Source organism: Canis lupus, chromosome 24 (genome assembly GCF_048164855.1).
Source record: "Canis lupus baileyi chromosome 24, mCanLup2.hap1, whole genome shotgun sequence".
In the NCBI taxonomy this organism is placed as follows: domain Eukaryota; kingdom Metazoa; phylum Chordata; class Mammalia; order Carnivora; family Canidae; genus Canis; species Canis lupus.
Window position 1 is genome coordinate 27,906,573 of NC_132861.1, and position 13,479 is coordinate 27,920,051.

General features: G+C 54.4%; 1 protein-coding gene across 6 annotated transcripts in view; it reads right to left on the reverse strand.

The window, feature by feature from the left end:
- Positions 1-13,479, reverse strand: part of GATA4 (GATA binding protein 4) — an 85,368-nt gene that overhangs the window by 49,859 nt on the left and 22,030 nt on the right. The window contains exons 1-2 of one of the 6 annotated variants that reach the window (XM_072796063.1): positions 6,736-6,876; positions 1,870-2,974 (exon numbers count right to left, since the gene is read on the reverse strand). The exons of 1 other annotated variant lie outside the window; for it this stretch is intronic. In XM_072796063.1, the coding sequence (XP_072652164.1) occupies positions 1,870-2,485 (616 nt within the window). In that variant the 5' untranslated portion in view covers positions 2,486-2,974; positions 6,736-6,876. Of the gene's footprint in view, positions 1-1,869; positions 2,975-6,648; positions 6,877-13,479 lie in introns of those variants that run through there. 4 more of the 6 variants (XM_072796066.1, XM_072796061.1, XM_072796064.1 and 1 more) reach the window with 4 other exon arrangements.

Consider the following 13,479-nt stretch of genomic DNA (forward strand, 5'->3'; position numbering starts at 1 on the left):
TGGGAAACTTCTTACTTCAGCACTCTCCTAAATGGTATGGGTTGCATTTTAGAATTTAAATACTGTGCGCACTCACACAGTTTTGTGTGTGTTGTTGTTATTGTTGTTGTTTTTAACATTACTGTGGTTGTAATTCTGATGACCAGAAAAATATTTCCTCCATTTTTGGACTTTGAACTTTTTTTTTTTTTTTTCCCTAACCAAACACCAAATTCTCATTCCAGGTTATAGGGGTTAGGCAGCAACCTTTCCACTCCCACCACAAGTTAAAAGAAGTGGAACTATGGGGGCCATTTCTCCCTATTTTAAAACATAAGTTCTAGAAAGATTTCTAGAGACGACTGAGAGTTCTGAGAATGCAGGGCCAAACGGCTGCCGCCAACACACCCATCCACAGCTGCCATTGTATGGAGATGCTTCAAGCGAGCTATCTCGCTCAGGCCCTCCAAAAGGCTCCGGAGCCAGTTACCCCTCCTCCCCTGGGGGGTGCCGTCTGGCTCCCCTGAGAAGGGGAGGGGGAGACCGGGAGCCGCAGACCCTGCCCGGCGCCATTTCCACGGTTAATCAGTTTACCTGGGATGTGTATTTGGCTGGACCCCCCTGGGGACCCTCCCTGGCCACCCAGGGTCAGAGGATAATTTAAAAGCTCTTCAAAGCCGGGACCCTTCTCAGAGCCAGCCTAAGACTGGAAACCTGGGAGGGACAGGCTTTACTCTTCAAAGTGAGAACAAATGTGAAAGGATTTAGCACTTAGTAGGTAGTCAATAAATGTTAACTTTGTTTCTCAGGTCTGGGCTTCCCTTCCCCCCACCACCCCAGCCATCTCCAATCAAACCCGATCCTGTCCCTTCCTGAAATTCCACAAGACCGCAGGTCGTTTGCATTTTGAACTAGTGGTTGCCACTTCCCTTTCCAGACCCTTCCCCAGACTTCATTTCGTTCATCTGCAGATCGGCGCAGGAGAGCGCATGTTTGCCGTCCTTCCCGGGGCTGACTTTCACAGGAAATATTAAATTGTACCCGTTACGATTGTTATTTGTAACCTCAACCCTCCGGACGGGAGGACGCTCAACTTACGGAAGCTGCTGCCAAGTCTCCATTTAAGTCAGGTATTAGAGAGAAGCCCCTCTGCGCTTCGGCGTTCCTGGACGCCGAGGAGGCGCGCGCTTCCAGCGCAGCCGGTACCTGCGCGGCCGCAGACCCGCGCACTGCGCAATACGCTCTGGCCCGAAGGCACCCACAAGGTGCCAGCCCCAGCTCAACCCCTCTCGGCAGCTCTAGTTCCTCCTTTGTTCCAGGTGTGAAATCCCGACGGGAGCATAATGTGCCGCTCGGAAGGATCCTCCAACTGGGCCGCCAAATGGCCCAGAAGATCTTGGGCTCTATCTAAGCCACCGTAATCGGTTTCCCCGCTGAGGACTCCAGGGGAGGGCCGAGGGGACGCGGGCGCAGGGAGCCCGCGATCGCTAGCGCTGTGCACCAAGGCTCCCGGGGCTGCTCCTCCCAGCTGTCCAGCGAGCCTCGTTGGCCTCCCGCGGTCACCTGCACCTGGGCATGGCTGGCTCAGACACACGACGTCTGGGGCTGCACGGGGACACCCTCGGACCCTGACACCCCGCAGTCCTCTCTCTTCCAGAAAAGCATGCACAGAGCAGGCTGGCCCTCCCTGAACTGAATCTGGGCTCCTTGGGGCTGTGACCTTCACCGCCGCCAGCTCTCGGCACCTCCAGCTTCTGCGCCCACCCGTCTGTCTCCTTGGAGGCTCCCGCATCCTGCCCCCATACGCGCACGCACACACCTGTGAAAAGTCCAACGCTACCCCCCCCGCCCCCGCCCCCGGCCCGCCCGGCGCTGGCGCTCAGTACTCACCGAGGTTGGGGTGTCGGGCGGCGGGGTTGGCCCTGCCGGGCAGGCTGTGCAGCACCGGGCTGTCGAAGGGGCCGGCGGAGGCGGCGGCGGCCGCGGCCCAGGACGCGCCCACGTCGGCCATGTAGGCGGGGTAGGGGCTGGAGTAGGAGCCCGCGAAGCCCGCGCGCCCGTACTGCTCGCGGCCGGCCAGGCCCGCGCCCGCCGCCCCGCCGCCCCCGCTGTAGGCCGCGGCCTCCCGGGCGGCGGCGGCGGCGGCGGCGGCGGCCAGGGACCCGGTGGTCCCCGGGAAGGAGAAGCGCGGCGACACGGGCGGGGGCGTGTAGGCGGCTCCGTCGGCGCCCGCCTGGCTCCAGCCCGGGCTGCCCTGCTGGGCTCCGGGCCCGGCCGCCGACGGGGCCCCGCCGGAGCCGCCGCCCGAGGAGGCCCCGGACGCCGCGGCCCCGCCTCCGCCCTGCAGGTAGGACAGGCCCAGCACGGACGAGGGCACCCGCGGCGTGGGCACGTAGACCGGCGAGGACGCGGCGCCCGCGCCGTGCATGAAGGCGCCGGGGCCGCCCGCCTCGTAGGCGCCGGGAGGGGGGCCGTGGTTGGCGGCCATGGCCAGGCTCTGGTACATCGCCCCTCGAGCCCCGGGCGCCCGGGCCCTCTCCCTCACTGGCGGGCCAAGGCGCAGCGCGGGGAGACAGAAGAAGGACAATTAAAAAAAATAGTGATGATCGTGTACGGGTGAGGGGCTGTCGCGCAAACGAAGGTCAAAAATCAAAAGTAAAGAAAAACAGATCTCTCAAAAAAATATGAACGTATTAAATCCAGAATCGAGCCAAAAAAAGAAAAAAAAAAAGAGAGAAGAAAAGAAAGACTCTCTAGGCTCTGGTTTACAGGAAAATCCCAAATTGAAATTTTGGTTCTTCCCGGAGGTGCTGGAGGAGGGGCTGCTGCCTCGACCCCAGGGCCTGGAGGTCCCGAGCGCCTGCGGGTGGCAGCGGGGCCCGGGCCCGGGCCTGGAGGCGCGCGGGCGGCGGTCGCGGCGCACGGTCTTCAGGACGCCCGCAGGCTCCGGCCGCCGTGCGGGGGGCGGGCTCCCTTCCTCGCTGTGGCCACGGTCCTAAAGCAGGAACGACAAAAAAAAAAAGGGGGGGGGGGACAGAAGTTCAGTCGGAGCTTTCACGCCCCACTTCCCCTGCGCTGCGAACCCAAGAAACCGCCGCTCTCGGCGCCCAGCTTTGGAAGCCAGACGGTTCCGAAAGAAACTGGGGTCTGCGCCTTGCGGAGGCCGGGGGGCCTGGCTGCTCCAGGGAAGCCTGCCTGGGGAGGGCCGCTTTACAGACATGGTTATTGGGCATGTAATTATTGATTGTGACCTAAGTCAAAAATAAATTTTTTTTTATTGCTTGTCAGGAAGGACTTTAATTTTACCTTATTTTTCAAACAGATTCTTGTCCCAGTATTTTCTAAGCTTAAGTGTTTCAGGTTTCCAGCAGAGTGGCCAGAACCCAAGAAATATGGCTCATCTTCGTCCTGCGTAACCCTCAGCGTCCCTGGCCGTGAAAACACTTTAGATTGCCCGAGAAAGACGACAAACTTTATAAAAACCAGCAACCTAAGAAAATTTTGTTTGTGATCTTTTTTTTTTTTTAACTAGAGGTAGAGTCTAAATGTTTATACATGAGCACAGTGTCTGCTAAGTCTCTCTTAAAGGATTGTGAGATCTCTTACCCATCCACACACTTTACCATGTAGAAGTCAAATCAGAGGAGATATTTGTATCTTGCAGTTATATTTTAGCAATTTTGCAGACTGGATATCAAAACCAGAAAATTGAAAGGGATGTGCAACTCACTTTACAGAACTACAAATGGGCCATTCAGACTCACTGAATGGGTTTTTCCATATAGAATCACTGGTCCACCCACGTAGGGAATCAGAACACCAATGCCACCGCTTGAAAGGGAAGAACAGTTCATAGGACTTGGTTATATCCTTGTATCCTGTGTTTTTATTTTCTCAGGCAACTTTTCCGATAAAACAAGAGCTCTATGATCTTAAGCACCTGCTCTGTTCCAGGTCCTTTTTGCCACAGCTCCACTAAGGAAAAGCGTGTCTCCTCATTTTACAAAAGCGGGAACTCCTGAAGCATTGCAAAGTTTTGAAACTTGTCAAAGACCAAAATACAATTAAAGGGTGGTAGGGGATAGAATCTGTGGGCCTCCAGGGTTTGAGGCTCACCACTACACTCCCACTTTTCTCCTTAACAAGAAGCAGCTACTTTTAACAGTGGTTTCTTTTTCATTGCAATAGAATTGCAAAGATATTAACTGACCTTTATTACACTAAATCCAGGCTCTGTCGCTTATTGAATGACTTTAGACAAATTACTTAACCTCTCTGCCTCAGTTTCCTTATTTGCAAAAATGCAAATGTTAAAGGTATCTATCTTATGAGTCACTGTGAGGATTATGAATATTAAAATTAATATATATAAAGCACTGTAACAAGGTTTTATAAAACCTGTAACAGGCACAAAGTTCTATACAATTGTTGGTCATTATTATTATAGATTTCTAGTGTGCCATAAGACAGTGCCTCAGATATAATCATACTATAATAAATGGGCATCTTAAGTATTGTAAAAAAAATTCTGAAAATGGGATTTCTAAAACATACTATATAATGCTTTTAAACATCTTTGCAACATCACTAATGATAACGGAGTCAATAGCACTGTATTCTAGAGTCACATGTTAATTCCAAGACTGTTCATTATTTGCTTTGAAAACTATACAATAAATTATTGGTTTGTTGGACATTTTCTTCCAGTACGAAGTTTGGGTAGAGGGTGGATACAAAAAAATTTGATCTGAGGGACATCTGGCCGGCTCAGTTGGCAGAGCATGTGACTCTTGATGTCCAGGCTGTAAGCCTGAGCCCAATGGCTGGGTGTACAGATTACTTAAAATGCCAAAAAAATAAAAAAAAATCTAACATCACCAACTGCACTCTTTGTGAATGAAGGCAAAAAAAAAAAATCAGTACCTCATAGGAATCTCTGGGTTTCAATAAGTAAATACATAGGTTTACCTTGATAAAATATCCAGTATTTAATTTTTATATCAAATAGTTGACCATATCATTGTATTTTCTGTAATACTCAACTTCTGCAGTTCTAAAACATAACTTCATACTTTTTTCTCACATAACTGCAGAAAAAGAAGATTTATCATTTTGTAAGCCAATTTCCAATACGCATACAGACGCTAATTTACAAGCTTTAAAATGTAAATGTTAAAAATGCCATAAATCTAACATTTGTCTTTATTACGTGCTCTGCCTTTCTAAAGCGTAAAGCGGCTGGTACATTACCTGGGCGTTGCATTACTGAACAATAGAAGGTGGAGAAAATATCACTCTATACCTTTCTGGAAAGACGAGAAATCATCCTGCTCATTTTTGATACTAAGCCTTGGTTCAGGCATCCGCAGAGATAGCCTCGGGAGCTACTGAGAATGGCGGGTCTGACCTCACCATGGGGCTCAGGCCTGCTCCCCATTTTTTCCTCTCTTCCTGATCACTCATTCCAGTTCACTTCAAATTCACAGACCAAACAGGAAATGCTTTCTTCGTGATTTCGCCCACAGCCCTTTTCCAATCTATTTCTGATGGTGGGAGGATCCAAAGCTTTGCCCTCCTGTCCGCGTCTATTTGCAAGTCACTCCGGCTCTTTGGGCTCAGCTCACACCTCGGTTCTCGGCCTGCCGCGCACACAACTGTCACACGCGAACGCACACACTGGCCAGCAAGAAGAGAGCGGGCCGCTGCAGGGGAACGTGGGGCCTCGGAGGTGGTGGGGGTATCCCTCCGTGATCCCTGCCTTTACAAACCTGCAAACCTGCTCTTGGCTGTCCATTCCTTTTCCGAGAAACGCAGGAAATACTGCCCTGCGGCGCTTCCCCAATCTTCCCCGAAGAGCCACAGTGCTGCCCCGAATCCTCCCAGCCCCGGGTACCTCTCCACTCTGGTTCCCCACCGAAAGGCCTCCTGGTGCCCTCAGCCTGGCGGCAGTTGACCAGCCGGGCATCCTCCTCTTCCCTGAAGGACCCCCACCCCCACCCCCACCCTCAGCCCAGAGCCAAGCGACAGAATACCGTGGAACGGGGCAGCTGGCCGAGGCCGGCGGAGGGACTTACTGCTTTCCTCCCAGGTTCCGGCCTTCAGCTACTTTCACCCACAGCAGGGTGAGTGGGTGGGGTTGCTAGCTTCGTGGGTGGCGTCTGACTCCCCCGACCCCAGTCAGGAAGGCTAGGAGGCTGGCCAGAAGGGCATCAAGAGTCCGGGCGCTCAGTGGCCCCGTTCCTGCCTTGGAAGCGCGTCCCTGGGGCCCGAGGCCCAGTCGCGCTGCCTTCCACCGCCACTCTGAGTCCCCGCAGTCACCGACGGGCGACACTCCGCCGTCTGAGCCCCCCGGGCGGCCTGTCCCGGGTCAGTGGGTCAGTGTGATTTAGCACGGCCATCACCCCCATCCAGGCCCTGGCCTGGGAGGTGCAAACAAGGTCTGGAGAATGTATGCGGGGGGGGGGGGGGGGGGGCGGGGATTAAAAACGTTCAAGTTCACACACACACAAAAATCAAAAAGCACTTCGATTACCCCTCTCCGCTTCCCCCTCCTCCACCTCACTAGGAGTTAAAGACGCTAGTAAGTCAATGCCCAAAGCTGAGCAGTCTCTGGCCAACTTGGGGGCGGAGGGAGTGCCCCACGTCTCCTTCCTTCCATCCACCAGTTACCTCTCCACTCCCAGGCAAGCAGCGCAGAGGAGCTCTGAGTTTCGCTGACGGCGGGAAAGAGCCCGGCGAGGAAAGAGAAGGCCGTACCTGCCGGGACTCGCGCTTCCTGGAGGGCCGGCGCGCGCTCCCCTGTGCGCCCGGGGAGCTACTGCGGCGGTGCCTCTCGCGGCCACTGTGCCGGCCGCCTCCGCGTCCCCCAGGTCCCGGCGCGGGTCCCCTCGCCCCTGCGCCCCGGCTCCCGGGCGCTGACTGGCCCGTGCGAGTCACGTGCAAGGGCGGGGGGCGGGGGTGCGCCGCAGAGGCTGCACCTCCGCTCTGCGCCGAGCTGCGGGGCTGTTCGAAAAACTCCCCTAGCAGGCAAAGTCCAGGCGCACGGATCTCGGAAAGGGCCGAAGTGCCAGTGCCGGGGCGCGGGGCTTCACCCACCGCCGCGCCTGAGGTCGATTCGCTTTGCAGTTTTGCCCAGGGTCGGCTTTATTCAGGAGCCCCCCTCGCCTCCCTCCTCCCTCCACCCCATCCCCCACCCCCGCCTCCCGGTGGTCCGGGTCTAGCCGCAGTCCTGGACTCCCGCGGCCAGGGGCGGGGCTGATAGAAGGAAAGGTGACCTCTTGGGCAAGACCCCTGATCGGCTGTGGTGCACGGGGCCATCAGACGAGCCCGGCTGGCTGCGAGTCTCCGCGAGGTAGTGGATAGTGGGGATCCCGCTAGCCCCAAACTGCGAGTGGAAAAGACACGAAAGCTGGGACTGGCCCACTCGAGTCAGAGCGCAGGCACCAAAGCTTCCCTTTAGCCTTCCCAGAAGCCTGGGGAGTCCGCAAGGTGGCCTCTCGAGTCCTCAATTTTATGTATTTATGCAGAACGTGCACCCCTTCCTGGCGACGCTTCCCATCTCCTACGGCCTCCCACCTTCAGATCTTTCCGTTTTCCCTGCAGCCTGCGGCGCCGCCGCACCAATCCCAGGGACGTGGCCGGGGCGTGGGGAGCCGGGCAGTCCAGCAGGGTTTCTCTGCAGAGAGGTCTTCCAGCCACCCCAGCCCCCTCCCTAGAGTTGGGGGCGGGGAGGGTGGCAGGCCTGAGTCTGGAGTCGGCGTCAGTGCCTAGAGGCCCCAGCGCAGCGGGGCTGCGAGCCGGAGAGTCCCTCAGACAGGTCTAAAGGTTAATAGAGCAATCACAGGGCCCTATTACCGCGTAAAAATAACCCATCGATTACCGCAGCCTTCAGCCCCAGATAACAGCCTGCCGGTCGCTCTTAGGCTTTCGGTTAAACACCCCCCCCCCCCCCCCCGCAGAGCCGAGTTTCTCTCTCTAGGGCAGGTTTTTCATACCAGATTAGAGGGGTCGGGAGGGGGCCGGGATACCATCCTACATGAAACCCGTGCGGCCGCGAAGGAAGGGTAAAGGGTTGCGCCAGCTTCCGCTGTTGGTAATCGGCCGTGGGTTCCCGGCCTGCGCGAGGGCAACCCGGGCGCTCCGGACGAGACTAGCACGCGGGGCTGATTAGAAGGAAACCCCCAAAGGGATCGTGGCCAACTCATGGGGATTCTCAGGAAAATCCCGGAGGAAGGATTGAGCGCGGCTGCGCGGGGAGTTCTCTTTCCTGAGCGAAACGTGCGGAGGTTCAGACCGGCCGAGCCTTGGGGAGAAAACTGAGGCGCCTGGCGGAGCCGCGGAAGGTCTGCGCCAGGGCTGGACGCACCCACGCGGCCCCGATCCCGACCCGCAGGCAGCCGCTCGCCTAGGCCCCTTCCCACCCCGGAAGCTTAGGACGGTCTGTTTAGGGACCCTGCTCCGGCTTCCCTCAACTCCTTGCAAGCGCCTCTGCAGAATTTGGCGCTGACAGATCACAGATGTCTGGGAACCTAAGGGGCTCCTAGGGACGCGAAAGCTGGAGCGGTTTGGGGAGCACCCTCGGTGGGCGCACTTGCAGACGCATGGCGGAGAAGGGTATGCGACCCCTGTTCTGTCTGAAACGACATCCCCATTGGCCTGTGAGGGCTTTCTGGAGATTTACACGCGTGGGCTCGGACAAGCGACAAGCTGTACGGGCCTCCGTTTTCGGTGGGGATTTGTGTTTCCAGCGATGCCCGAGGTCTCAGAGCTGCTTTCTGCACGCGACCCTCAGAGCTGAGCCTGCAGCCTGGGCAGTGGATTTTCTTAGCAACAAGCCAAGGGCTTGGGGCTTAGCATCTGGTGGAGCGGCCATCCAGGCGTCCTCACCAAAGCCAAGGGCACAGACCACCCTCAGGCGGGCTTCTACCAGTTGTGCGGGGTGGCCGGCAGTGCAAGAGCTTGTGTGCTGAGGTTCGCAGCCGCTGGGTGCCCTGGGGCGACCCCACACACACACTGCCCCCACGCCAGGCCCTGAGAACTTAAGTCTCCTCCTCTGTACTGGGATGGTGGAGGTGGGGTGGGGGTGGGGGGGTGCACGACAGGCCCAGCCTGCTCTACGTGGCCATTGTAAGACCCCAGATGGAAGAGCTTGGTTTTTCTAAGCGCTTGCTTGCTAGGAACCCGGGATTCCCCAGGAGTCCTCTTCTGGCAGGGACCCGACAGAACTGTTTTACCCATGCCCGTAGCTGGCGCTCTTCAGGTGGGCTGAGGCCTGGGAACCTTGAGAGATTTGTTCCTTCTGGGAACGCCCCTGAAATAGAGAATTTATTGTGTTTCCTGTGGCTTTTTTCTCTGGACCCGGAGCCCCAACTTTCTCCCCAAAGGGCTTAGCTCAAGGTCCAGAAGGTGGTTGGCGAACGGTCTGTTCTTTTGGGGTGTTTGATTTTCCCTTGCTCCCTCCCTTCCTCCCTCTCTTTCGATCGGCCCCCCTCCCTAGCTGGGGCAAGGCGGGAGCCCCTGCGGCCGCCGCGCGCGTTGCCAGGAGCAGGGAGCATTTCAAGGCCTCGCTGGGCCGCCGGCTGGAGGAGGTTTATCGGCTGCCGCTAGATTCCCAGGCTTCTCTCTCGTTCAGGAGGCCGCTGGGAAGGGTTGGGGGGGGGGGGGCGGTGTTTGAGGTTCGGATTCTTGGCTATTTTTAAGGACATGTCCCTGGGCTGGCCTGGGATGGTGGCCCAACCCCGCTCACGTCCTCTTTCCGCTTTTCTTTCCCATAGTCAACAGGGAAATTTTAATACTGTAAAAAAAAATCTTTGATCTCTTTTTACTAATGGCCTGCGTCTAATGAAGAGTCAAATCATGAGATTTTAGACAAATAAGAATTACTTAGATGTATTGCATACTTAAAAAAAAATTCTCCCCAGGACACAAAAATGAATTGCAGTTTCTTGCTCTCTTCAGGCCTCTGGGACTTGAGCTGGTCCATACCCCAGTAAAGACGCAATTGTAGGCTGGACATGGTGTAAGAGGAATCTGAACTCTAGTTCCCTGAAAAAAAGAGTGACTAAACCATGAATAAACCGTGCATGACAGACTTCATGGTGACACCAGGGAGGGTCTCCCCTCGCGGGGGTAACCGGATTTCCTTGTGGGACCCAAGCCAGCTCATTTTAACCTCAGGTGCCAGAATCTCAGATTTTGGTTGGTAAAGCCATTTGGCACCCTGCGGAAACCAGCCTCCGCGGTTCCTTTATGAAAACCAACAACACCTGAAAAAACACGGGGCCCCCATAGTCTTATAATCGGAACAAGGGACCCCCATAAAGAAAAAGAACCAAAGAGGGGACTAGGAAGTCCTCCCTCGTCCTTTATAACGAATTCCTCCAAGATGTACACGTTTCTCTGCGGACGTGGACACAAGGGCTCAAGACAGATATGCAAAGTGACCCGCGCTGAACGTATGCTGGCTCCGTCCCATGCGGTCCTTGAATCCCCCCACCGGGTGCCCGTTTCCTCCTCTAAGACTCACAGCCTCACTCGAGTTACCCACCCTGCCCCCTGTGCAACCCCCCTGCAGACAGACGACCGGAGCTGGGAGAACCAAATTGCCGGGCAGGGCTGGTCCCCGTTGACACAAAATTGGAGAATGAATTAAGCTGCAAGCCTACATAGACCTTTCCCTCCTCCAGCTTGGCATTTGAACACCCTGAATTCTTTGTGGGGTGGGGCTGTGAGTGGGGACATAGAGACCCCTGCTCCCTCCCACCAGAACGAGCTCAGCACCTCAGGAAGTGATCATCAGACTCCCACTGGCAGATGCGAGGAGAGAAGGCAGCTATGCTTTTTGATTCTGTCTTGTTTTTAAAAATACTATATCATCCGTCGCCGGGGTGGCTCACTCCTTAAGCGTGGGACTCTTGATTTCGGCTCAGATCATGATCTCAGGTTCCTGAGATTGAGTCCCTTATCGACCTAGAGCTGGGCGTGGAGCCTGCTAAAGATTCTTTCTCTCCCTCTCCTCTTCCCCTTCCCCCTCTCAAAAATAAAATAAATAAAATAAAATAAAATAAAACCATTTTAAAAATATTTGATGTTGCAAAGTGAAGCCATGGTTTCACAGACCTCCTCAAAAGCCTCCTTGGTGCTTCCGGGCCGAAGGATCAGAGGTTTTGGCACACCCTCTAATATTTTATAGTCATTTCCAAATTACTGAACACTCTCAAATTCCATTTTTTTTCTGGAGGAAACAACAACATCAGGGAGTGAGAGGGAGGAAGAAATGGTTTTACCGTCTCATTCATCTCATTCGAACAAGAACTCAGAGACGAAGAGAGGTTAAGACACTTTTCCCAGGTGGCAAAGCCAGTGCACTGGGCAATAATAGGTCACGAATCTAGATTTCTTAGAAGTCTTATTTTTTCCACCTTATTTAATATTGAGTTCCTATCATTAAACACTCTTCTAATTGTTTTTTTAAAGTAGTCTCCATACCTAGCTCAGAGCCCAATATGGGGCTTGAACTCAGCGCCCTGAGATCAAAACCTGAGCTGAGATCAAGAGTCAGATGCTTCACCGACTGAGCCACGCAGGTACCCTGAAACACTTTTCTGAAACCCGCGTTTTGTTTTTCCAATATTTCTAAATATCCTTTAATGAGTACACCTGACATTTAAAAATTAAAATGAATTTAAAATAAAGCAGGTTGTTGTCTCCTAATCTAAGATCCAGTGAGAAGGGAAAGAAAAGCATAAAGGAGGCTCCCCATTTTCATTAAATTGGGGGAGGATGCCAGAGACTCTTTAAACCGGGAAGGCGCTCATCAGGTCCCGGGGCAGCAGACGCAGAACTGAAACCCGGCCTCGGCGGCGCCCACAAGTCCGGGCACTTGAGCCAGCGGGCGCTGAGTGGAGAAACTTCGGCTGGCAGTGGCCGCGCTGACGCTTTCGCACACGCCCCTTTCTCCCCTTTCCCAGCCTGGCTCCCTCTCTCCCTCCTCACTCAAGAACCTTATGAAAACAGCAGCAAACGGGAGCTTCCTGTACCCACTGTCCAAGCTTCGGGGAGATGGGATCCTGGCCTGCAAACTCTTTGAGGTGTCCGGAGGTACCCCCTCTTTGGGCACCAAGCCTGTCACATCTGGGGCCTGTCTTGGTGATGTGGGCCTCAATATTTTCACCCGTGGGTCCTCCCTCCCTCCCTCCCTCCCTCCTTCCCTGTCAGAGACTTTTAGAAGTTGCTGTGCTGGCAGTGCAGGATCCAGAGAAAGAATTTGATAAATGTTCTTGGAATACACAAAATGTCAATTTGCTTTACTCACAGGCCTTACATTCCCTAGAGTTATAAATTCGTTTATCTGTGGTTGGTTATACACCTGCCTCCCATACACACACATCCCAGAAGGTAAGCTCCATAAGGGCAGCGGCCATGGCTGGCACTTAGTAGATACTCAGTAAATGTTTGTTGAATGATTAAAATTACAAAAGGGATTGCTAATGGCATCTCTCAGGGCTGATGGGAGTTGGAGAATGGAACAGTCCCCTTTCAAAGGGAAATGTGTCCCTTGGCACACAGTAGGTGCCCGGGGTCACCACCTAGATGTGGAGGCCCAGGCTAGACACCAAGATTTGGGTCACTCAGGTAGCGTTTATCTGCGTGGCTCAGCCCCACCCTCACCAACTACAAAATCTCTTGCCCAAATCGAGGTTACCCCTAAGGAAACCCCATAGTCCCCGGCCTCCAGAATCTGCAGCAAGATGGGATTTCTGGGTGCAGGCATGCAGTCGGGATTTTGGAAGTTGAGTTGAGCTAGACAGCCCGATTAGGCGCTGAGACGGCGGTGATTGGCAAGGAAGGCTCCCTGGCTCCCCGGAACAAAGACCAAGGACGGGACAGAGGACGCGGGGAGCGGTGACTCGGGAGGCACGGAGGACCCAGACCCATAAATCTTGAAAAGATGGAAGGACCCAGCCAAATACTAGGACCAAGAGGAAACGAAGGAGAGGGGGTATGGAGAGAAACAGAAACAAGAGAAAGGAGAGACAGAGGAAGGCAGGCAGAGATGGGGACAGAGAAAAAACTAGGGAGCACCTGGAGAGTGAGACAGGACTATGAAAGCTGGAGAGGAACAGGGTCCTTCCTTCCTTCCGTCTTCCCTTCCTCCTTTCCTCCCTTCCTTTCTTTTCCATTTATTGACAACCTACTCTGTGCCCCAAACTTTCCAGGCGCTTGGAACAAAATAGAGAAAATTGTGTCTCCAGGAGATTCTAGAAGAGGAAGCCAGACAATAAAAAAAAGTCAAATATATGGTGTTAAATGGTGAGGAACAGGGTATGACCATGCAGAGAGGGGAATTAGAGACGGACACCAGAGAAAGGAGAGAGGGGAAGATAGGAGAGAAAAAACACCAAGGTGACAGAAATAGAGATCGAGACCCCCAGCGAGAAGAGAAAGGCAAGAGAAATGGGAAGGAAAGCGCCAGGGCCCACTGGAGGGGGGGGACCAGAT